Genomic DNA, 23,321 nt, shown 5'->3' on the forward strand with positions numbered 1-23,321 from the left:
CTATGGATAGGAGGAGCTTTGACAGTACAAGATGTTTGTATTGTGATATAATAGAAATAGAACGCTGTGCTTGGCAGATTTTACTTTCGAAAGCTAAACTGTAGAACAGAGTTAGACAGCATGTGTGTCAACATCTACATGGGAACCACCTGTCCCAGAATGGTAACGGTAAATCCAACATTTTGAGCTGCCACCAGAACAGAAAATCTTCCAATAGGGATGTTTCTTAACCTTTTTTTAGTCAGGGCACACTTTAAAATTCTGCGCAATCTTGAGGCACCCTATTCTAAATTCTGCCCGAGAGGCATGGGGGGAAGGGAAAACAAGAATGTCCCCAGGCACCCAACTTCATCCTTATCAACCTATGATGTCATCAATTGTTAGGTTGCTGGCAGCTGGCCTGCACACTTCCCTAGGTTATAATGCTACACAATAAAAACCTATGGCTATGTGTAACAAAAATCCTCCTCTACTCCTATTCAAAATGTAAAAAAAAAAAAAATGTAATCAACAGGATGTTCTTTTAATAGAAACCTATGTTTTGGATACAACAGGGAAGGTTATAGCCTCTGTATATCGCTATATAGTGCGCTTAGACTGATCTCCCACTGTGCCTATTGTATTTTGACAGCTACATCAGCTGTCAAAATACCTGAACAGTTGCATCTGATTGAATACAGCATCTTTTTGGTCACCGGTTTTTTGTCCAGCTCATTCGATTTTTCAATCGAGGCTTGTTGGCCCATAGGGCCATCCACAGAAATTCATAAAGTGTATGGCCAGCTTTATTTACTGTCAGAACGGGAAGTGCCCGATAATCTCTCCAGCAGGAACACAAAACATCAAAAACAAAAGAACATTTTTAGTAATGTGAGAAAGGGTTTAGAATCTCTGACAGTGTTTTTACTTCTGTCTGTGCCTTTCTTTCCTGACAGCTGCTCTCCCCATTTCTTGGAAAGGTGTCACAGGGACAGGAAGTAAAGAAAAATCTTCCTGATTGGGTCACAGACAAAGATAACACGGCTAAATTTTTTTTACTCCTCTCCACCCTATATAACAGCGTTTTTCAACCTTTTTTTAGTCGTGGCACCCCTCAAAAATTATGGACAGTCTCGAGGCACCCCTCAAAAATTATGGACAGTTTCGAGGCACCCCCTCAAAAATTATGGACAGTATCGAGGCACCCCTCAAAAATTATAAACAGCCTCGAGGCACCCCCTCAAAAATGATGGACAGTCTTGAGGCACCCCATTCTAAAATGTAATGGCTACAGGTTAGAGGTGATTTGTTCTTCCAAAGCAAACACACTTTTGCAAACTTTTACTGACTAGTATTCCTGGGTTTCTCTTCTCCCTCAGTTTTTTTCAATCACCCAGTTGATGTGACCCCAACACTTATCGAGAGGGGCAGGGTAGGGTCAAAAAAGGGTGGACCGACATCCTTATCCTCCCTATCAACTGATGATGCCATTGGTAGTTAGGACGCCGGCAGCTAGAAAGTTGTAATATTACACAATAAAAACCTGTGGCTTTGTGTTACTAAAAGGCAGCCTTCATCCACACGACAGCTTTTATAAAATTTTTGGGCAATTTTTGGGCATTTTGCCAAGGCACCCCTGAAGACACCTCAAGGCACCCCAAAGTGCCTGGGCACCCTGGTTGAAAAAGGCTGCTATATAAGACCAAAAAAGCAGGTGTAAAGTTGATCATACACAAACTGAATGGGACAAAATTCCAACTGTGGGTGGCCCTGTTGGCATGCTCCCACCTGTCATCATTTGATCTGAAAACTCAAGGCACCGAGTGGAAAATTGTCTGTTGAACAGCAGCGGTATCCAATCAGATTTCATCTTAGTTCAGAACTACCTGCGCCTAAATCTAGCTATGGCAACAACAGATTGTAAAACAATTACCGCTCATTCACAAATTGGGAAACTGGTGGTAGTTAAGACCAGCTCTGAGCTGGCGTACAGAGGTACACTAGTGCTTAGAGTGGGGCATGTCTATGCTGGGAAGTTGCTATGGATGTGAATGCTTCCCACAAAGACCTCTATCCCTTAGCTCCATTCAGTTATTAGCTTGGAGATTCTGCAGGTGAAATCTTAATGTTAAAATGGGCCACGAATACTGGTGATTACATGGCCCAAATAGGGCAATACTTATATTTGGGAAATAACTGAGTGACTAGGTCAGGCATCATATGCCTGACGAAGGGGCCCCACGTGGCCCCGAAACGTTGCACTCTCTTTGTGTTGTGATCATGCAATAAAACATCAGTTTGGACGCTATTTACATTGTTCCATGGTGTGCTGGCAAATATTTCTACTGTAACGTGTACCAGTATCCAGCTGGTTGTTGCTACGAGCACCCAAACCCAAGAGCGGATCCAGGAAAGTGTGCGATGGGAATATGAAGTATGACGTATAGTTTCCTGTCAGGTCCCTCATACTTTTGACTGGCAGCTGATGGCAGTGGATGTGTGCAAAATTGACTGTTGGACTAAATAGCTGTGGATCCACCCACTGCTGTGCCTTGTTCAGTCAACAGCAAGGCAGGGCTAGTGTTCTCAGTTTCCCATTAGGCTTTGCCACCACACTACAAAACTCTCAGTGTGGAGTAACGGGCACAGTGGCTGGGGAGGGAGCACACTGAGGAAAAAGTGTCCAGTATGGACAATCTGACCTCAGTGCCAGCTTTGACAGGTACATGAATCTGGCACAAGCATTGACAATTTTGGTGCAATAGCCCAATGAAATTCTAAAGGGTGTCCCTTTAAGAATTATGTCTTTACAGACTTTGCTTGCACAATTGCTGTGAGAAATGTATGTACATTTGGTTTTAGTGTAACATAACTAGCAGTTTTTTCAAAGCCAACCAAAACTATTGTTTCTTTTCTGATGGTCATCAGTGGGTTGAATCACCTGCAGTTTCATTTATCCTTTAGTTAAGAACTGTATTTGCTGTATAACCACAATCAATCACATTTTACTCAACACTGTAAAATGACAGTTGGCATCTAAAAGTCTGAATTAAATTGGTTGCTATCAGTCTCCAAGCTATTGTTTTTAGCCTATTTATGGTAACAGAAGTGAGGTTTGGAAGTGGGTATGTAGTATACTACCACCAGAAGTGTTCAGATGGCAATATTCACTGTTGATTAGAATACAGTGGGTTAACATTGGTTTTGGTGCATTGGCAACGCATTGATTTCAATGGTCTACCTTAAAAATCCCAAAAATCAAACATAGTCACAAAATTAACACAGCACATATTGCCAGAGTGCATTGGGGTGCATTGAAAATAAATCTAAGTGCATGTAACATGTGTTGCGGTATTGCAACACATAGATGTAAATGAGCCCTCAAATATCTAAAATGTATTAATGAATTTTGACAATTGTTCAAGCTCATCTTACATATAATACATTTTGTGTTATCTTCTATGTAACCATTCTTCTTCTTTCACAATCTTTTTAATGCTGCTCTTTTGGAAACACTGAAGTCTGGATGTCCAGCTTGTGTGAGATTCCAAAGACTGAACCCAAAGGTACAATTCTGTGTGTAGTGATTCCCCCGATTTCCTAGTTTGTTTTGACAAGCTTGAGTGCCATACTGTGTTTTGTGTTTTCAAATATTTCCATTTTAATATCAGGAAGGCAGCCAAGCATGATGGCTCTTCTTGGTGAGTACATTATCATGCAAGCCTCTTTTCTCTGTAGGCCTAGGTAGTGCATGAAGTATTTAGTAGGCTTTAATAGGCATTTAGCAACTTGTAGATACAAAAAAAATATGTAAAAATTAATAATAGTGACCATCATATGTTTTTTTTTTAGTTAAAGAGAATCCAGCTGCATGCCAAGCAAATCATAGCCACTTAGCTAATAAACTGTGCTCCCATGTGTTTTTTCAACTTATTTATTTGGAGTGTATCTTTAACTATTACTAATCTGACTGTTAACAATATGCTTTTAGAAATGTATCTGTTGATCTTTGCATGGTCAAATGCACAAGTGGTTTAGGCCTCACTGGGTGTTAGTTCAGCACCTTTAAGTGTCTTTCCCCTGGCAGGAGAAAAGCAGCGTAAAAAAGGCACCAAATGCTGCATTTTTGCAAACGTGTCTAGGTGTGTCAGGAGCTTGGGCATTTAGCCAAAATATTCATTAGCCAAAATATTAATTTATTCTGGCCATTGAAATAAATGCATACCCAGCAAGATTTCAGGCACGTCAGAAGTTTTTTTCTGACAAAATGCTGCTGCTCCTGAACACACTGGAAGTGTTTTTTTTTTCTGCCTGCAAACACCCCATGCCTCTAAATGCCTGTAAACACTATGGGGCTAATTTACTAAAACTGGAGAGTGCAAAATCTGATACACCTGTGCATGGTAGTCAATCAGCTTCCGGGTTTTCTTGTCAAAGCTTAAAGGTGATTGTACAGTCTCATTTTTCTTTCTATAAAAATAACAAACATGTTATACTTGCCTCCACTGTGCAGTGGATTTGCACAGAGTTGCCTGGATCCTCCTCTTCTCGGGTGCCTCTTCTGTGCTCATGGCCCCTCCCTCCTGTTGAGTGCCCCCACAGCAAGCAGCTTGCTAAGTGGGCACCAGAGCCGAGTCACAGCTCCCTGTGTCCATTCAGGCATTGAGCCGCGACCCCGCCACACCCCCTCTCTCTCCTGATTGGCTAGCCGACTTTGACAGCAGAGGCAGCCAATGGAGCCCCTGCCTTGTCTCAGCCAATCAGGAGGGAGAGTCATGAACATCCAAGACACTTGTGGACATTGCTAGACAGAGATGGGGCTCAAGTAAGTATTAGGGGGGCTACTGCACACAGAAGGATTTTTATGTTAATGCATAGAATGCATTATTATAGAAAACCTTCTGACTTTACAACCCCTTTAATTGATTGTGTGCACAGGCACATAGGCTAACATTGAGGGGCAATTAGAGACAGAAATACCCCCCTCCCCCCGTAGAACACCTTTAAAAGGGGCATTTAAAACACGCAGTGTGCATGAGGCCTTAACATGAAAATAGAGCATGCTTTTTTGCAGTGTGGTTCATTTATGGTTATTTAATTTTTGGAGTTTGCTGTGAGAGTGTTCCCCAACCAGGGCCTTGTGAAAAGCATTTAGTGATTTATCTTTTGATAAGGCTCAGGTGCCCTTAGGGCCGTTCACACCAGGTGCATTGGGCAGCCTCCCCAAAACAATCCCAAAACATTGATCAGGCGAAAATCCTCCATACTAACAAACTATTAATACATTGTTATTATAGGAATTGGTTACTGCATCAGTTGCTGTGGTATTATCATTCAGCCAACAGGTCCATACCTTCTCAAATTTCTGTGGACATACCCCTGGGGATTTCCGAAAAATGTACGTAAATTTAGGGAGGTCTTTCATCTTGAGAAGATTAATGCACCCAATGAGGCAAAGGGGAAGATTGCTCCACGCCTTTAGTTTGGTTTTAATTACTATCAAGACAGGGTCAAGATTGAGCCACACAAAGTCCCTACTCTCTCTTGAGATGACAATACCTAAATAGGGTGAGGAGGACCTGGCCACACATCCACTAGGATCAACTGAGACTTGTGCCAGTTCACTCTCAACCCTGTGAAGGCAGATAAGGCATCCATGATACAGAGTGCACCACGCAGAGATCACCAGCGTCATTCAAAAAAAGCAGCAGATTATCTGTGTAGAGAGCCACTCTCACCTCCAGCCAACCCACCCTAAGACCCCGGACCTCGGCTGATGTCCTGAGGGCTTCAACAATAGGGTCCATGGCCAGGGCGAAGAGAGCCGTGGAGAGAGGGCATCCCTGTCTGGTGCCCCTCTGCAGGGGGAACGGGGAGCCATTCAGGTTAATGCATGCCATGGGACCGGTATAGAGTGTGCGTATCCAAGCTATAAATTGCAGTGGGAATCCCATTCTTCTAAGCACCTACCACAGATATACCCACTCCACTGTGTCAAGTACCTTCTCCATATCAAGGGTGGAAATGGTCCTAGTACCCTGGTTAGTATGGGGGGCATATATATTAGAAAAGAGTCTACATATATTAATGTCTGTGGACATACAGTACTGGGCATAAAGCCTGTTTGATCAGAGTCAATCAGGGATTTCATTACTCTATTAAGTCTAGTGGCCAGTAACTTGGTTAACATTTTGAGATCACAATTGAGAAGTGCGATTGGTCTGTAAGAGGCGCACAGCTTAGGGTCTTTATTAGGTTTTGGAATGAGAACGACGTGGGATTCTCTCATAGAGAGCGGTAAAGAACTCTGTTGCAAGCAGGCTTGGAACATCTGAGCTAGTTTGGGGGCAAGTACTTCTGTGTGGGCCCTATAATACTTTATGAGCAGGCCATCCAGCCCTGGGGTTTTACCTGTCGCGAAAGACTTAATGGCCAGTGTGACTTCTTCTGGAATGATCTCTGAGACAAGGAGTTGCCTCTCTGCGTCAGAAAGCCATCCCAGTGCTAACGTGTCCAACATAGACACCATAGGTGTGGAGTCAAAACCGGCAGAGAGTGAGGAAACATACAGAGAGGTATAAAACGTGGTAAATGCAGATAGGATATCCTCCTGAGAAGTGACTAAAACACCTTCTGTTGTAAGGATTTCTGATATAACCGCTAAGGGTCTGTCCTGATGTGCTAGCAGTGCTAGTAGTTTGCTATTCTTGTCTCCATGCTCAAATAATTCCTGTCTGCTATGTTGTATACCAAGCCCGGTGGGGTCTTAAAAATGGAGATGTAGTTCTCGCCTAAGCGATGAAAGGTGCTTAAAGTTGGGGACCGTTGCTGAGGCTGAATATTGATTCAAAGCCTCGTCAACCTTGTGTTGCAGGTCAGAGACCTTGTCTCCCAGCTCCGCCTTCACTGCCGCCACAGCTGAGATATACTGACCCCTGCTGTGAGCTTTGGAAGCGTCCCACGTCATCTCCGGGGAGGCCGACCCTGCATTGTGTGCCCAATAGTCTTTCAAGGGAGGAAAAACTCTGTCATGAACTGCCTCGTTATTAATCCAGTGGGGTTGTAACCTCCAAAGGGCTTTATTCCGCAGCCTGGTGGTCCTATTGGTCAATTTAAGTGGGTGGTGGTCAGAGAGGCCAGAGGGAAGGTAACCTGCCTCTTGAATGCTGGCCAGCATGGTGGCATTGTAAAGGGCCAGATCAATGCGGGAGGAGGTTTTAAATGTGGCTGAAAAGCATGAGTACATTCTATCATGGGGGTGAAGCCACCTCCATGCCTCTTGGAACTCTGTTGCCTGAGCCCACATAGCGAGATCAGAATTAAAATTAGATTGGGGGGGAAGGCCTGTCCAGGTCACGGGACAGTGTAGCATTAAAGTCTCCCATGAACCGAACCTGCGCTGGGCAATGCGGAGCCAGCCACTCATAGAGCATGTACAGAATCTGTCTATGGCTCGGAGGAGGCAGATAGACATTCACAATAACATATTTATTGTTATAAATACTCAACACTACCATAACAAATTTCCTCTGGGGATCCAGATGAACATCATAAATTACACATGGTACACATTTGCTGATCAGTATAGACACCCCTCCAGAATACGGGGAACAGGTCGCATGAAGCGCCCTTTGCACCCAGGGCTTTTTCAGAACCAGAACCTTGCTACCAGTTAAGTGCGTCTCCAGCAGCAGCACTATGTGGGGGTAATGCAGTTTTAAATATTGGAATAACAGTGATCTTTTATATTTGGAGTTAAGCCCCCTGACGTTCCACAACAGAATGGTCAGTAGCTCAGCATCTGAGGGAGCCATCATGGAACACCATGGCCCCAGATCTCGGAGGAAGCGGCAGGACCCTTTGGGCTCTCTCCACTATGAAAGTGGGCGGCATATCACCAAGGTTGAACAAAGTGGACAGTAACTGTTCAGTAAACTCAGCGGTTCTATGGCCCTCTGCTCTCTCAGGCAATCCAAGTATGCAGATGTTGTTCCACCTGAGGCAATTCTCTGTGTCTATTGCACGCTCCTGGAGCACTTTCACTTGCAGTTGCAGGGCCCTTACCTCCCTGGAGTCCGACCAGACCGTATCCTCCCCCGTGGAGACCCTATCCTCCACCTCCACGATGTGGGACTGAAATGTATGCATATCCTGGCAGATGAGGCCGACATCCACTGTCAAGAAGTCTATCTTGGCTGTCAGGGCGTCCTTGCAGGATGTAATGGCTGCCACGATCTCCGCTCCTGTGGGGGCCATTGCCGCCATGGACAGCCATGCAGACAAGGTAGCTACCAGCGGGGGGGTACGAGGAGCATTCGGGCCTGATTTAAGTAACGGGTCCTAGGGTGGCCCATCCGAGGTTCAACCTGAGATGGAGGAGGGTCTTGGGGAGCCTGTGGGCAGAGAACCTGGTTCCGGGGAGCAGGATGAAGGCTGTGTCAGTACTGATACGCTGGGCCAGGAGCAATGCTCCAGTGGGATGCTTCCTCCCCCTCACAGGCTATCAACCCCCCTGTGATATGTGGCAGTCCCCCCCCCCCCCCCCGGGATGCTGGTTCAAGGGCGGGAGGAGAGGGTGGCCGGCTTACTGCGCCTGGAGGATGTATCTGACTCCGGAGGCCTCAAGATGGTGGCTGGCCATGGGTGTAGGGAATCAGCTTGCAGGGTTCCTCTGGCGGCCCTCTGATGGCACACACCCGATCCGCCCGGTCCGAGAAAGCCGCCACAGATGGCCTAGGATGGAGCTGCCGCTCGTCCCGCGGATCGTGGCACCCGAGCGCGGAGGATGAGGAGGCCTCGTAGGTCGCAAGATGGCGGCGGATCTTGGCTGTATGGAGCCGGCCATGGGCCGGGTAGTAGAACTGGCCAGCTGGGATCCGCAATTTAGGTTGGGGCCGGTGCAGGGGATGCCCAGGAACCAGAATGGGGGTTCTGGAGGCTCACTGTGTTGGTAAAGGCTCAGGATGGCAGAGGATTGAGACAGGATAAGCGGAGCTCCAATGCAGCACATCCTTCTCGGCTCACATCCGGACACACACCCGGGGTTTAGTAACTTTTTAAAGATAAAGGAGGTAGTAATAGAATATGTTATGGTAGAATTTATATATTTGAAAGTAGAATGTACAAAACAAAAATAAAAACATGTCTTTGTTATGAGATAGACACCAACAGGGGCTTGGAGTCCTGGTGGTGTACAAATAATCATACTTGACACATGGGAAAGCATCTTGTTCCAAATACATTTTGGAATTATTGCAGTTACTGCAGATGTCCATCGTGAGAAAGCTCATTCTTTATACCCAGAGGCCATTGTGTCTTAAAAAAACAAAACTTTAAATATAGTTTAAGGAAAAAATTGAATTAAATTAAAATAAAGAAAACAAATAGGTAGATTCAGGTAGAGTTAGGCCGACTTATCAGTAGATAAGTCGACCTAACTCAGAATCTACGCCGACCTATGTTTAAGCGTATACTCAAACAGAGATACGCTTAAACATATCTAAGATAGGACGGCTTGCACCGTCCTATCTTAGATTGCAATATTTTGGATGGCCGCTAGGTGGCGCTTCCATTGCGGTCGGCGTAGAATATGTAAATGAGGGGATACGCCGATTCACGAACGTACGCCCGGCCGCCGCAGGCGATTTACGCCATTTCCGTAAGGCATTAGCAGGCCTAAAGTTATTCCACCTATTAGGTGGAATAACAATGTTAAATTATGGCTGCTGTTCCCGCCGCGAGATTCAAATTTTTTACGCTGTTTGCGTAAGTCGTCCGCGAATCAGGATTTACGTAGTTTACGTCCACGTCTAAATCAATAGGCCCGTGCGGCGTACCTAGCCGCAATGCACACTGGGAAATGTAGGCGCCCGGCGCATGCGCAGTTACAAAAAAAAACTTAAAAAACGTGACGTCAAGCGTCATTGCCATCAAACACGCCCCCCTCCAACACATTTGAATTTGGCGCCCTTACGCCCGCCCGCTTTAGGCGACCCCGCCGTATATTAGCAGGCAAGAATATTGAGAATCATTACTAGCCTAGCTAATTTAGGGCGGCGTAGCCTAAACACGCTAAGCTACGCCGCCGTAACTTTAATCCTATGTACCTGAATCTACCTATAAATGTTTCCATAGAATGAATATGTGAGAGGTGCATTTTGTTCTTTTTATATGCAATTCATTTTGAATGCTTTCCAATTGGTGATCAGTGCTAGCGTTCAATAAAAATCACAGGGCTGTGGCTGTTATGATCTTGTGACCACTGGAAATTCATTCTATATCAAAGTATTTGCTATATGGTTATAACATTGTTTACATAGAGGCAGAATACACATAAACTGTGAACTAAGTTGAATCTTTTAGACAATTTGAAAAAAAACCTCTATTTAATCTAAATGTAAACAACTCCCTTAAATTAAAGAAAAGTCACAACCACTTGTGTGAATTTTTACATTTTAGTTACTATTTACACTTGCAAGGAATTTTAGTTGCTGTGTGTGGCCAGTTCTCAATGTGTTACAGTTGAGCAGGTCTGAACCAGAAAAAAAATAAGTCTCATTATTTAGCTGATGCTTCAGCTATTCTGCTGACAAAATGTGTGCACAGTACAAAATAAGTCTTTGGGATCCTTGTTATCTTTACATCACTTTGAATTAATGAGAAAGTAAACCCTCGTCAAAAAAACTAAAAAACAAAAAAACCCTGCAAGACGAAGGCATAATGAGCTAGTATGCATAACATACTAGTTCAATATGTATTACTTACCTCAGATTGAAGCCCCTGCAGCGGTCCACGTTTCCCCCTCTGGCTGCCGACATGTCATCCCAGAGTTACTTCCGGGTATCGCAGCTCCGGCGCTGTGATTGGCCAGATCCACGATTACGTCGCTCCGTATATGCGCGCGGGAGCCGCCAGTAACGCCACGCAGACTGAAGCAACGACACATAGGTGCCATTGCTTCAGTTTGCCCCAGTGCACATGTGCTGATGACATCGGCACATGCAGGAGACAGGGGATATCTCCTAAAGCGTGCAGGTTTAGGAGATATCCTGGGTAGCTACAGGTAAGCCTTATTATAGGCTTACCCTTTAGCATAATGTTATAAAAAAAGGGTTTACAACCACTTTAATGACTTTTCCTTTTTTTTCCTTTGAACTCCCCTTTACTATGTTTTTCCCATAGCCAACACACAGTGTGTGAGAGAAAATCCCTCCTAAATGAGGAAATGTTTGGTAGTCACCAGGGTCACTAGAACTAGTGTCCCCATTGGAAGACTTGCCCTCTATTACTTTTCTGGGGACAACCCAAATTTTGGGATTTTCTATCACTTTACCTTTTGGTTATAATGGTAAACATAACAAATAGAGAGGGTGCATCTCTCTAACGGGGGCACAGACAGCAATAAAAATGAATACGTGTTCTAATCCCTCTCATCTTTATTAAAAGGTTTGGCTTTAGTCATACTTCAAAAGGGTTGTAAAGTCAGAAGGTTTTTTTATCTTAAAGGGGATGTAAACCCTCATTTAAAAATAAAATAATTTAACAAACATGTCATACTTACCTCCACTGTGCAGTTCGTTTTGCACAAATTGGCCCTGATCCTCGACTTTTGGGATCCCTCTAGCGGCTCTGGTGGCTCCTCCCCACATCGAGTGTCCACGTTGGAGAAGGCTCTCCTAAATTCTGCTTCTGTGTACATTCACACAGAATGCAGGACTTGCCCCGCCCCCCCCCCCCCCACCCGGCGCCTGAGTGTTTGAATTTGATTGACAGCGGCGGGAGCCAATGGCTGCGCTGCTATCAATCTATCCAATCAAGAGACGAGACAACAGGCAGAGAGGTAAAGCGCGTCTCTGCCGAGGAAATAAACGGGCTCAGGAAAGTAAAACATGGGGACTGGAGGGCCAGTCAGTGAGAGAAGTGTCTTCACCTTCTCTGCATAGGATGCATTAAGGTGAAAAAACACAAGGGTCTACAACCCCTTTAATTCATTCTATGCCAGGGGTCTCAAACTGGCGGCCCTCCAGATGTTGCGAAACTACAAGTCCCATGAGGCATTGCAAGGCTGACAGTTACAAGCATGACTCCCACAGGCAGAAGCATGATGGGACTTGTAGTTTCACAACAGCTGGAGGGCCGCCAGTTTGAGACCCCTGTCTATGCATTAAGATAAAAAGCTTTCTTTGTGCAGCAGCCCCCCTAATACTTACCTGAGCCAATCAGGAGTGAACAGAGGCAGGGCTAGACCACGGCTCCGTGTCTAAATGCACACACGGAGCTGTGTTTTTGCTTGGGTGCCCCCATAGCAAGCTGCTTGCTGTGGGGGCACTTGACAGGAGGGAGGGGCCAGGAACGTAGAAGAGGGGGATCCAGGCTGCTCTGTGCAAATCCACTGCACAGAGCAGGTAAGTATGACATGTTTGTTATTTTTATGGAAAAACAAGACTTTACAATCACTTTAACATACCAAACCAAACTCTTCCGACTTCGGGGGTCTCTTCCGACTTCTCCGCTCTCTCCGTCCTCTTTTCCGTGCTCTCCGGCCTCTTCTCCGTGCTCTCTGGTCTCGTCTCCCGCTGTCCGGTGTGTTCTGTCAATTTCTCCAGCCCATCAGAAACTCAGACTACTTAACTTCCGGTTACTTTAACCACTTCCATACCATAATCCGTCATATGATGTCCTGGGCTTTCAGTGGAGACATCAGAATGATGCCTGCAGCTACAGGCATCATCCATAAATCTTTTTTAGAGCCAGCGGTTCTGAGCACAATAAGAACAATCGTAGCGGCTGTTCAGCCGCTTGATCGTTCTTATCAGCAATGGGAGCGGTAGTTCCGCTTCCCTCCGGTGCTTCTCCGGGCTCTCCCATGCGATCAGGGACCTGGAGAACGAATCAGCTGGCATTGGAAGAGAGGCATAGAGATTTCAGAGGGACAGATGATCCCCAGCAATCTCTGTGATCCTCGGAGGCCTGGGCGTGACATTATCACATCACGTCCGGGCTGCACAAGTAAACAAAGCCGAGATCTTGGCTGAAAAAGCATCAGATCGTCAATTTTTTTTTATCTGATGCTTTCCAGCCTGGAGGAGAGATGTGGAGTCTTATAGACCCCACATCTCTCCATAAAGGGGACCTGTCGCGCACCATTCCTATTACAAGGGATGTTTACATTCCTTGTCATAGGAATAAAGGGGATACAAAAAAATTGTTAAAGGGATAGTGTTTAAAAATTACATTAAATTAAAGTGCCCCCGTCCCCGCGAGCTCGCACGCAGAAGCGGGGACGCATATGTCATCCAAACCGCACGTGAGATATCACGCAAACGTTAGAGCGAGAGCAATAATTCTAGCGCTAGACCTCCTCTGTAACTCTAAACAGGTAACCTGTAAACATTTTCAAATCGTCGCCTACAGAGATTTTTAAGTACTGAAGTTTGGCACCATACCACGAGTGTGCAAAATATTTAATGTGTGACATGTGAGGTATCATGTGAGGTATCTATTTTCTTGCCGTAACATCATCTGTCACATAATAGGAAAACAATTTGCGGTAACTTTACTGTTTTTTTTTATTTATTCGTGAAAATGTGAAATCTTGTGACATAAAAAGTTGCAAAGACCAACATATTATTCCATAGGGCAGTGGTTCTCAACCTGGGGGTCGGGACCCCCTCGGGGGTCGAATGATGATTTGCCAGGGGTCACCAAATCCTGGGCTGTTCCTGAAGCCCGCACCGCTCTCCCAGCCTTTTTGCTGCCGCCCAGAAGGGCTGTCCCTGGAGCCTGTGGCCACCCAGTTGGGCTGTTCCTAGAGCCTGCGGCATCCCACTGACCCTGTTCGCAGCCACCCATTCAGTTCACAGGATGGCTGGGGGGCAGAGACTAAAGGTCAGCTGACTGGTGAGGAATGTGAAGTGGGAGGGGCTGGAGGAGACCCTATCTCCTGATTTTGGCATAGGTGTCACTGCTATAAGACACCACAAAGTCGGAAACACAGTAGAGTAAGACTACCTGTGATTATAGTTGCCATTAAAAGTCCCCACTACAGTTCTCAGATCATCAGATGACCTTGATCAAGAGCACCCAAGTTGGCCGATCAGAACTCCCCCCAGCATTGCCACTCATCCCAAACCTCCTGCCAGTATTGCCACTCATCCCGAACCCACCGCCAGCACTTCCAATCATCCCATTCCCCCCACCTCCCCACCAAGAAGTAAGAAAAGGTATAAAAATAGAGAATACATGAAAGGGAGAGGAAAAGAGGGGGAGGAACAATGAAAAAGGGAGAGAAAGAATAGGAGAAAGAACAAGAAAGACGGCTAGAGAGAGGGATGGGGAAAGGATAGAGAAAGATGAAAGGGAAAGTAAGGAGAACAAAGAGAAAGCGTGAGTTAGGGGCGCAAATGACTTGGGTGCTGACAACCCACGCTACGAAAATACTTTTACTGTTAGGGGTCCCACAACTTGGAAAGTTTTATCAAGGGGTCACGGCATTAGAAGGGTTGAGAACCTCTGCCATAGGGTGTCTGCTAAAAGATATATATATATATATGATGTTTCTAGCAAAAAAGTGATGATTTTTACATGCAGGAGAGAAGTGTCAGAATGCGGTATGGAAGTGGTTAAACCAGCAGTAATTGGAGTTTTTGATGAATTGGTGGTTGGACACAACACTGGCAACCTAATAGAGTTCAGTGCAGGATATTACGAGTGGAGATTCTTACTCTAAAATGGCCATCAAAATCTCCAATTACTAAGGGTTTAAATAAAACGGAAGTGACATGGTTGGAGTTTCTGATAGGTTGAAGAAATTGACAAAACACCTTTTTGATTTCAGGCTTTCCAGCCTAGAGGTGAGATTTGGGGACTTATTGCCCCCATATCTCACTGTAAAGAGGACCTGTCACACACTATTCTAATTAAATTTCTTGTAATAGGAATAAAAGTGCTAAAGATTTTATTTTTTTTAAAGAAAACCTCAAACTAGAAAAATAACAGGAAAATTAACAAAACATTTTTTTTAAAGCGCCCCTGTCCCCACGTGCTCGCTTGCGTGAAGCAGAAGCGAACGCCCAAGACATTCTCTGTAACTCAAAACATGTAACCTGTAAAAAAGTTAAATCGTCGCCTATGGGGATTTTTAGTACCGAAGTTTGGCGCCACTCCACGACCGTGTGCAATTTTGAAGCGTGACATGTTGGGTATCTATTTACTCTGTGTAATATCATCTTTCCAAAATTGGGCTAACTTTACTGTTTCTTTTTTAAATGCATGAAATCACCATTTTATTCTCTAGGGCAGTGATGACGAACCTTGGCACCCCAGATGTTTTGGAACTACATTTCCCCATGATGCTCAACTTCACTGCAGAGTGCATGAGCATCATGGGAAATGTAGTTCCAAAACATCTGGGGTGCCAAGGTTCGCCATCACTGCTCTAGGGACTCTGCTAAAAAAATATAATGTTTGGGGGTTCTGTGTGATTTCTAGCAAAAAAAATATGATTTTTACATGTAGGAGAGAAATGTCAGAATTGGCCTGTTAGTCAAGTGGTTAAGGTGTATCAACAAACTGAAGAGCCATCAACTCTGCTCTCTCCAATCCATCAGTAATGCTATACATGCACATGTGCATTGCAGTAGAGTATTTTTGACTCCTAGTCCTTCTTCTCCCAGTCAAAGTGTCGCTATGTAGAGTATTACAGAAGGGTTATTTTAAAATAGTATTAAACCAGAAAAAAATGTAATACATTTCAGCTTATCAATCTATAGATGTGATGGTGTTATTAGTTTTCTTTTATAGTTTTTTTCTCTCCCTGTGTTCAACCTGGCCAGTAATATGCTTCCTGGATTAGAGTGCCTCCACTCTGGATGAAGGAGCACATGGGGCACATTTGAAAAGCAGCATTGTGAGTCTGGAGGGAGGGGAGTGTTGGATGCACTAGCAGATTTAGATACACCAACAAATTGAAGCAAAACTCAAGCTAGCACTTTATAAGCAGTTACAGCAAACAGTTTTTTTCCTTTTGGAATAAAGGTTTTAACCACTTGCCGACTGCACATTGGCGTACCTGTACGTCCCTATAAATTTGCCGCCCAGCGGGCGTGCACACCCACTGCATGTCTCGTGAGCGTGCTCGCGGGTCCCGGGAACTCGATGTTCCCGGGCAGCCCACGATTGCAGTTGGCAAAGGCAGAACAGGGGGATGCCTGTGTAAACAAGGCATTCCCCTATTCTGCCTAGTGACACAGTCACTGATGGCTGTTCCTGTGATTGGGAACGGTCATCAGTGATGTGTCACGTGTAGCCACGCCCCCTAACAGTAAGAATCACTCCCTAGTACTGACTTAACCCCTGCAGCGCCACCTAGTGGTTAACTCATTCACTGCCAGTGTCATTTATTTTCCGTTCATGAACGGACACCGCAGCATCTGACCTTAGGGTATTATCCTCCTTTCTAGGAGATTGACTAGGCAGAAAAACAGCATGTTAGATGTTAAACACTCCACACAGTACAGTACCTCCCAGGGGGCGGTTACCCCAGGTACATCCCCCACTCTCTGCTCTGCAGCCCCAGTTTTTTTCTGCCTAGCAAAGGAGATGACATGGCTCCTCTGGGCCCATGTGCTCTGGGGATTTTTTTGCAATTTTCTTGCTTTTCTTTTGTTTTCCTGCATTTTTGGATCCTGAGATCTACAATCAACTGCCGACTGGGTGACAGACTGGATCCTCGATCCTTGTAGTCCCCCCAAGTTTGACCATCGAGCGCGTGTCGGCCTTTAGCTACGCGATGGGCCATCTACGACATGCCCCGTTGCTCCTGGGGTGGCCGGTGAGCTATACGCTCCAGGGCACACATATGACCGGGCTCTATGTCCGTGTTACAGTGTGCCGGGCCGTCAGCCATGCCATACCTGCGCGGACGTTGGTCCTGTCTGGGATGCCTCCAGCCAGTGGTCGCAGGACGGGTAAGTAGCAGTCCCCTTGCTTTGGCAGGGTGGTGCCGCTGGTACATTCCTAGGGAGGTCGATTGGGGGTCTGCCCTGCTTTCCTCTCTCTCTTCCTCTCCCTCCTTTACCCACGTTCTGGGTGGCGGGGTCGGCCGTGAGGTGGGGGGTCCGACTGGGGGGCTCCATCCAGTGGCTGGGGGCTGTGTCTGCTTGGGGGTGCTGTTTTGCTACCGTGTGTGCGGGGGGGCCTGCCCGGGGGTCCCGTGTATTTTCACTGTATGTGTGTTTTTTACTGCAATCGCGGCCGCCATTTTGGCGGCACCGGGCGCCTTTATTGGAGATCAGCTGCCATTTTCTTGTAGCCTACATGCTCTTTTTACATGTTGGCGGCCATTTTGGAATGGGTTTTTGCCTCTAGTGGCTGAAAAAACATTGCGAACTGCTCCAGCACACTTCCTGGGGGTTGGCACAGCACAGAGCAGCGCTCTGGGGCAGACAGCAGCAGTACAGGCCTGGTTGGGTGGTGAGTCCTCTGGGGGGTCCCCTGTTCTCTGCTGCGGCCGGGAGGGTGGCCTGTGGGTCTTGCCTTGCATTCCAAGGGTGGAAAAAGGGTGGGTCAGCATGGCGTCCGAACCGGATGCTTCTCCCCCAGACATGCCAGAGTTAACCCTTAGTGCCCCTGTACCTGCGGCCTCTGTGGATGCTATGACGGCAGTCCTAGAGGCGTTTGTTGCCAGGATTGAAGCGGCGCGTGGCCAGAGGGTAAAAAGCGCCCCCTCCCCCGCCTTCTTTTGGGGATGCCTCTGACACAGAATCGGGCCCAGCTACTGCTCCCAGACCTGGTTTCCGAGGTGTCAGAGGATGCAGGCCTAGTCCACACGGACAGTGAGGATGACTCTGCATCAGGGTCAGCGCATGATAGGGCGCTAGTGGGAGCTCTTATCACTGCGGTGTGGGATACTCAGAAAATGGAGGATTCGGCGGAGACATCAGAGTTGTCGGTCCCTTTTGGGTTCCGCAAGCTGGCCCGCACTGCAAAAGTGTTTCCTTGTGTTCCTTATCTGGAAACATTTTTGTACAAGGAATGGGATCGACCGCAAAAGTTTTTTTCTGTTCCAAAATGCTTTGCGGTCCGTTATCCTTTTGAGAAGGATTTCCTGAAAAAGTGGACCTCTCCTCCGTCAGTGGATCCCCCTGTGTCCAGACTGAACAAAGCTACCACGTTACCTGTGGAGGGGGCTCCTGCTTTCAAGGACCCGCAGATAGGAGAGCTGAGGCTGTGGCCCGCTCCATGTTCAGATTGGTGGGGTCGGCGGTGAGAACGGTCTTGACAGGGGCTCTATGTGTCACAGACACTTACTGAACGGGCAAAGTTGTTGCTTCAGGAGTTGGAGGAGCATCAAGCCCCTCCGGACATTTGTCTGTGAGTCAGCCCTGGATACGCTTCGCTTGCTCTCCAGGGCCTCGGCCTACGCGGTGGTGTTGCGCCGCCTTGTCTGGCTGAAGTGTTGGTCTGCGGACCAGTCTTCTAAGAAGGCCTTGGTGGACTTGCCCTTTAAGGGTGAAAGACTTTTTGGGGCTTCTCTAGATATCATCATAAAAGATGCTCCCACAATCTGGTAAAGGTAAGGAGCCTCGCCGTAGGCAGGGGTCCTCCTTTACCACCCCCAATCGTTTTTTTCGTCCGCCCGGTGCAGCAGGTAAATGCTCCCAGGGCGCTAAGGCGAATGCCCCTGGTTACGCAAGCCCAACAAGCCTGCAGACAAACCTGCTTCCACATGAAGGTCTGCCCCCGCCCGTCTCTCCGGTGGGGGGCCGGCTTTGCGAATTTTGCGGCTCGGTGGATGTCTCTTCTTTCCGACCTGTGGGTTTGCAAAGTAGTTTCCTCGGGGTACAAGAAAGAGTTTCTCTCTTATCCGCCAAACAGATTTTTTCCTTCCAACCTCCAGCTTCCTCAGGGTCGTCAGTAGGCCCTGTTTGGGGCTGTTCAGGATCTGCTGGTCAGGGGGGTGATCGTGCCGGTTCCTTTACTGGAACGGTTTCAGGGGTTTTACTCCAATCTGTTTGTAGTCCCCAAGAAGAGATTTCTGCGCTTTGCGGTCGGGGAGGACCACTTTCAATTTGCGGCCCTCCCTTTCGGCCTGGCTTCGGTGCCAAGGGTTTTCACCAAGGTGCTCGCTCCGATTCTGGCCCTGCTGAGGCAGCGCGGGATCGCTATTGTAGGATACCTGGACGATCTTCTTCTGCAAGCTTCTTCAAGCTCAGAGTTGAAGGTGGATGTGTCTATCACCTGCCAGACCCTCCGGGAATTCGGTTGGCTGCTAAATGTTCAGAAGTCGGTGTTGGTACCATCTCAGCATCTGGAATACCTGGGGTTGGTCCTAGATTCCTCGGAGGCAAGAGTTTTTCGTCCCACGAAGAAACTACAGACACTGCAAACTGCGGTGAGGCGGTTGGCGACCCAGAAGTGGCCGTCACTTTGCTTTTGCATGCGAGTTCTGGGTCTGATGGTTGCCTCCTTCGAGGCGGTTCTGTAACACTCGTGTGTTACAGAGAGAAATTCTGTCGCATTGGGACAAGCTCCGGGTGAGTCGCCTGGTCAGGTCCTCCCTAGTGTGGTGGCTGACGTTTCCGGTGCTTCGGGCTGCCAGACTCTCCGGCTGGGGGGGAGTCTGGGGTGTTCAGTCAGCCCAGGGGCGCTGGACTCGGGAAGAGTCCCGCCTGCCAATCAATGTCCTGGAACTCTGGGCGATCAGGCTTTGCCTCTCCAAGTGGTCTCTGAGACTGCAGGGCCGCCCGGTCAGGATTCAGTCGGACAACGCCACGGCTGTGGCGTATGTCAATCATCAAGGGGACACACGGAGCTCGGCAGAAGTCGCTCACATCCTCCGGTGGGCCAGAAAGAACATTCCGGCTCTTTCGGCCGTTTACATTCCGAGCGTAAAGAACTGGCAGGCGGACTACCTAAGTCGCCAAACGCTAGACCAAGGAGAATGGTCGCTACACCCGGATGTGTTTCAGAGTCTGTGTCTGAAATGGGGCACTCCAGACGTAGGTCTTCTGGCGTCCCGACTCAATTGGAAGGTGTCACGGTTCGTGGCCAGGTCAAGAGACCCGTGGGCGGACGCGTCAGACGCGCTGGTGGCACCGTGGGGTCACTATCGTCTAATCTACGCCTTTTTTCCTCCTCTGAAGCTTCTTCCTCGTCTGCTACGCAGAGTGGAAGCAGAGGGGATACCAACAATCCTAATTGCTCCGGATTGGCCTCGCCATCCCTGGTACGCAGATCTGGTGCGTCTGGTGGCAGATGTTCCGTGATGCCTGCCACTGTGAGAGGATCTTCTGTCGCAGGGTCATATCTTTCATCCTGCTTTACAGTCGTTGGCTTTAACGGCGTGGCTATTGAGAGCCAGGTGCTGAGGGACTGTCGGATTCGGTAATCTCTACCATGCTGTGGGCGCGGAAGTCTACTTCCTGAAAGATTTACCATCGTACGTGGAAGGCTTACATCTCTATGTGTGAGGAGATGAATTGGCACCCCTGTGCGTACGTGATGTCCCGGATTCTGCTGTTCTTGCAGCGTGGAGTGGATCAGGCTCTTGCCTTAAAGCGGAGGTTCACCCAAATAACATGTATATAAGATCATATTCTTTATACTTTCACCATGTACAGTATGCCCTATTTTTTTTGGCTCTACATACCTTATTATGGCTATTTTCCACCCGACTACCGGGTACTAACTCCCGCGGGAGTAGGTGTTTCTATGCAGAGGCGCAATGTCACCTGGGACTTCGCCCAGATGATTGACGTCCTTGAGAAAAAGTTCCCCCCCGTGATTGCGTAGGCGCGTCACGAGAGTCAGAGTCAGAGTTTCCGATAGTAGCCGAACTGTGAATCAGCTCTACACGGCGCCTGCGCACCGACTAGGAGCCATGTGGAGCTGACTGCGCAGGCGCCGTATAGAGCTGATTCGCAGTTCGGCTACTTTCGGAAACTCCGTGACTCTCGTGACGCGCCTACGCAATAGGCGGGCGCGGGGGGGAACTTTTTCTCAAGGACGTCAATCATCTGGGCGAAGTCCCAGGTGGCATTGCGCCTCTGCATAGAAACGCCTACTCCCGCAAGAGTCAGTACCCGGAAGCCGGGTGGAAAATAGCCATAATAAGGTATGTAGAGCCAAAATAATAAACAAAAGGGCATACTGTACATGGTGGAAGCATTAAGAAAATGATCTTATATACATGTTATTTGGGTGAACCTCCGCTTTAAGTACGATTAAGGGTCAGATTTCGGCCTTGGCTGTTTTCTTTCAGTGACCCTTGGCGGCGCACTCTCTGGTGCGTACATTTGTGCAGGGGGTTCGGCATGTGGCCCCTCCTGTGCGTCCTTCACTGCCTCCGTGGGACTTGAATCTAATCCTCTCGGTGCTTCAAAAGCCTCCTGAGGGCATTAGGGAGAGCCCTTTATTGACTCTTTCCCAGAAGGTGTTTTTTCTGGTGGCAATTACATCTGTCAGATGGGTGTCTGGATTGGCGGCCTTGTCTTGCAAGGCTCCTTACTTGGTCATCCATAGGGAACAGGTGGTGCTGTGGCCGCAGCCATTGTTTCGGCCTTTCAAATTAATGAGGACATTGTTCTTCCATCCTTGTGTCCTCGGCCGGCGAACCCAAAAGAGGCTGCATTGCATTCCTTGGACGTGGTTCGAGCCCTACGGGTGTACCTGTCTGCTACAGCTCCGTTTCGGAGGTCGGATTGACTGTTCATGTCAGTGACTGGTCCTAAGAAGGGTCTGGCCATCTCGTCGGCCACCATTTCTAGGTGGATCAGGCAGGTTGTGCTTCAGGCCTATGCCCTAAAGGGGCGGGCGCCCCCCTTCCCGGTTACGGCGCATTCGACCAGGGCAATTGGTGCCTCTTGGGCTTTCCGCCATTAAGCCTAGGTTCACACTGCTGCGAATTCAAAATCGCGGTAAAATGCGCGATTTTACCGCGATTTCGCCGCGATTTCGCCGCGATTTCGGCCGCAATTTTAATGTAAAACGCGGCCCGAAATCGCAAAAAGTAGTACAGGAACTACTTTTTGAAATCGCAGATGCGGCGTCGCACTGATTAGGACAGTGCCATTGCCGACAATTGCCGCCGATTTGAGATGCGATTTGACATGTAAAATCGCATCTCAAATCGTTCCAAATCGTACCCAGTGTGAACCAGGGCTAAGCGTCTGTTTTACAGGTGTGTAAGGCAGCGACCTGGTCGTCAGTCCACACCTTCTCAAAGTTTTACAAGGTGGATGTGAGTGCATCTTCCGATGCCTCCTTCGGCCGCAAGGTTTTTCAGGCAGCTGTTTAGGGTTGAAGTTCCTTCATGAGGAGCTCTGTTTTGTTTGGGGTGAAGTTTGTTTGCTGTGTTTTTCCCACCCCTCGATTTTTTGACACTGCTTGGGGACGTCCCTAAGGTCAGATGCAGCTGTGTTCGTCCATGAACGGAAGAGAAAATAGGATTTTTGTACTCATCGTAAAATCCAGTTCTCTGAGTTCATGGACGGACACAGCACCCACCCCTCCTTTGTTTGTACTGCTTGTTACAAACTGGGGCTGCATAGCAGAGAGTAGGGGATGTACCCGGGGGAACCACCCCCTGGGAGGTACTGTACTGTGTGGAGTGTTTAACCACTTAACCCCTGGACCATATTGCTGGTCAAAGACCAGAGTACTTTTTGCGATTCGGCACTGCGTCGCTTTAACTGACAATTGCGCGGTCGTGCGATGTGGCTCCCAAACAAAATTGGCGTCCTTTTTTTCCCACCAATAGAGCTTTCTTTTGGTGGTATTTGGTCACCTCTGCGGTTTTTAGTTTTTGCGCTATAAACAAAAATAGAGCGACAATTTTGAAAAAAAATAATATTTTTTACTTGTTGCTGTAATAAATATCCCCCAAAAATATATATAAAAAAACTATTTTTTTCCTCAGTTTAGGCCGATACGTATTCTTCTACATATTTTTCGTAAAAAAAAATCACAATAAGCATTTATTGATTGGTTTGCGCAAAAGTTATAGCGTTTACAAAATAAGGGGTATTTTTATGGCATTTTTATTAATATTTATTTTTACTAGTAATGGCGGCGATCAGCGATTTTTTTCGGTACTGCGACAATATGGCGGACACTTCGGACACTTTTGGCACATTTTTGGGACCATTGGCATTTTTATAGCGATCAGTGCTATAAAAATGCATTGGATTACTATAAAAATGCCACTGGCAGTGAAGGGGTTAACACTAGGGGGCGGGGAAGGGGTTAAATATGTCCCTGGGTGTGTTTTTACTGTGGGGGGGTGGCCTCACTAGGGGAAATCACTGATCTTCTGTTCATACATTGTATGAACAGAGGATTAG

General features: G+C 47.3%; 1 protein-coding gene across 7 annotated transcripts in view; it reads left to right on the forward strand.

Moving 5' to 3' along the window:
* SH3PXD2A (SH3 and PX domains 2A) overlaps positions 1-23,321 on the forward strand; it is a 424,441-nt gene that overhangs the window by 263,899 nt on the left and 137,221 nt on the right. For 4 of the 7 annotated variants that reach the window (XM_040361850.1, XM_040361846.1, XM_040361845.1 and 1 more), the window contains 2 exons: positions 3,501-3,545; positions 3,651-3,680. The exons of 1 other annotated variant lie outside the window; for it this stretch is intronic. In XM_040361850.1, coding sequence (XP_040217784.1) covers positions 3,501-3,545; positions 3,651-3,680 — 75 coding nt within the window. The remainder of the gene's footprint in view (positions 1-3,500; positions 3,546-3,650; positions 3,681-23,321) is intronic. 2 more of the 7 variants (XM_040361852.1, XM_040361847.1) reach the window with 1 other exon arrangement.

This window comes from Rana temporaria, chromosome 8 (assembly GCF_905171775.1).
Source record: "Rana temporaria chromosome 8, aRanTem1.1, whole genome shotgun sequence".
Taxonomy (NCBI): domain Eukaryota; kingdom Metazoa; phylum Chordata; class Amphibia; order Anura; family Ranidae; genus Rana; species Rana temporaria.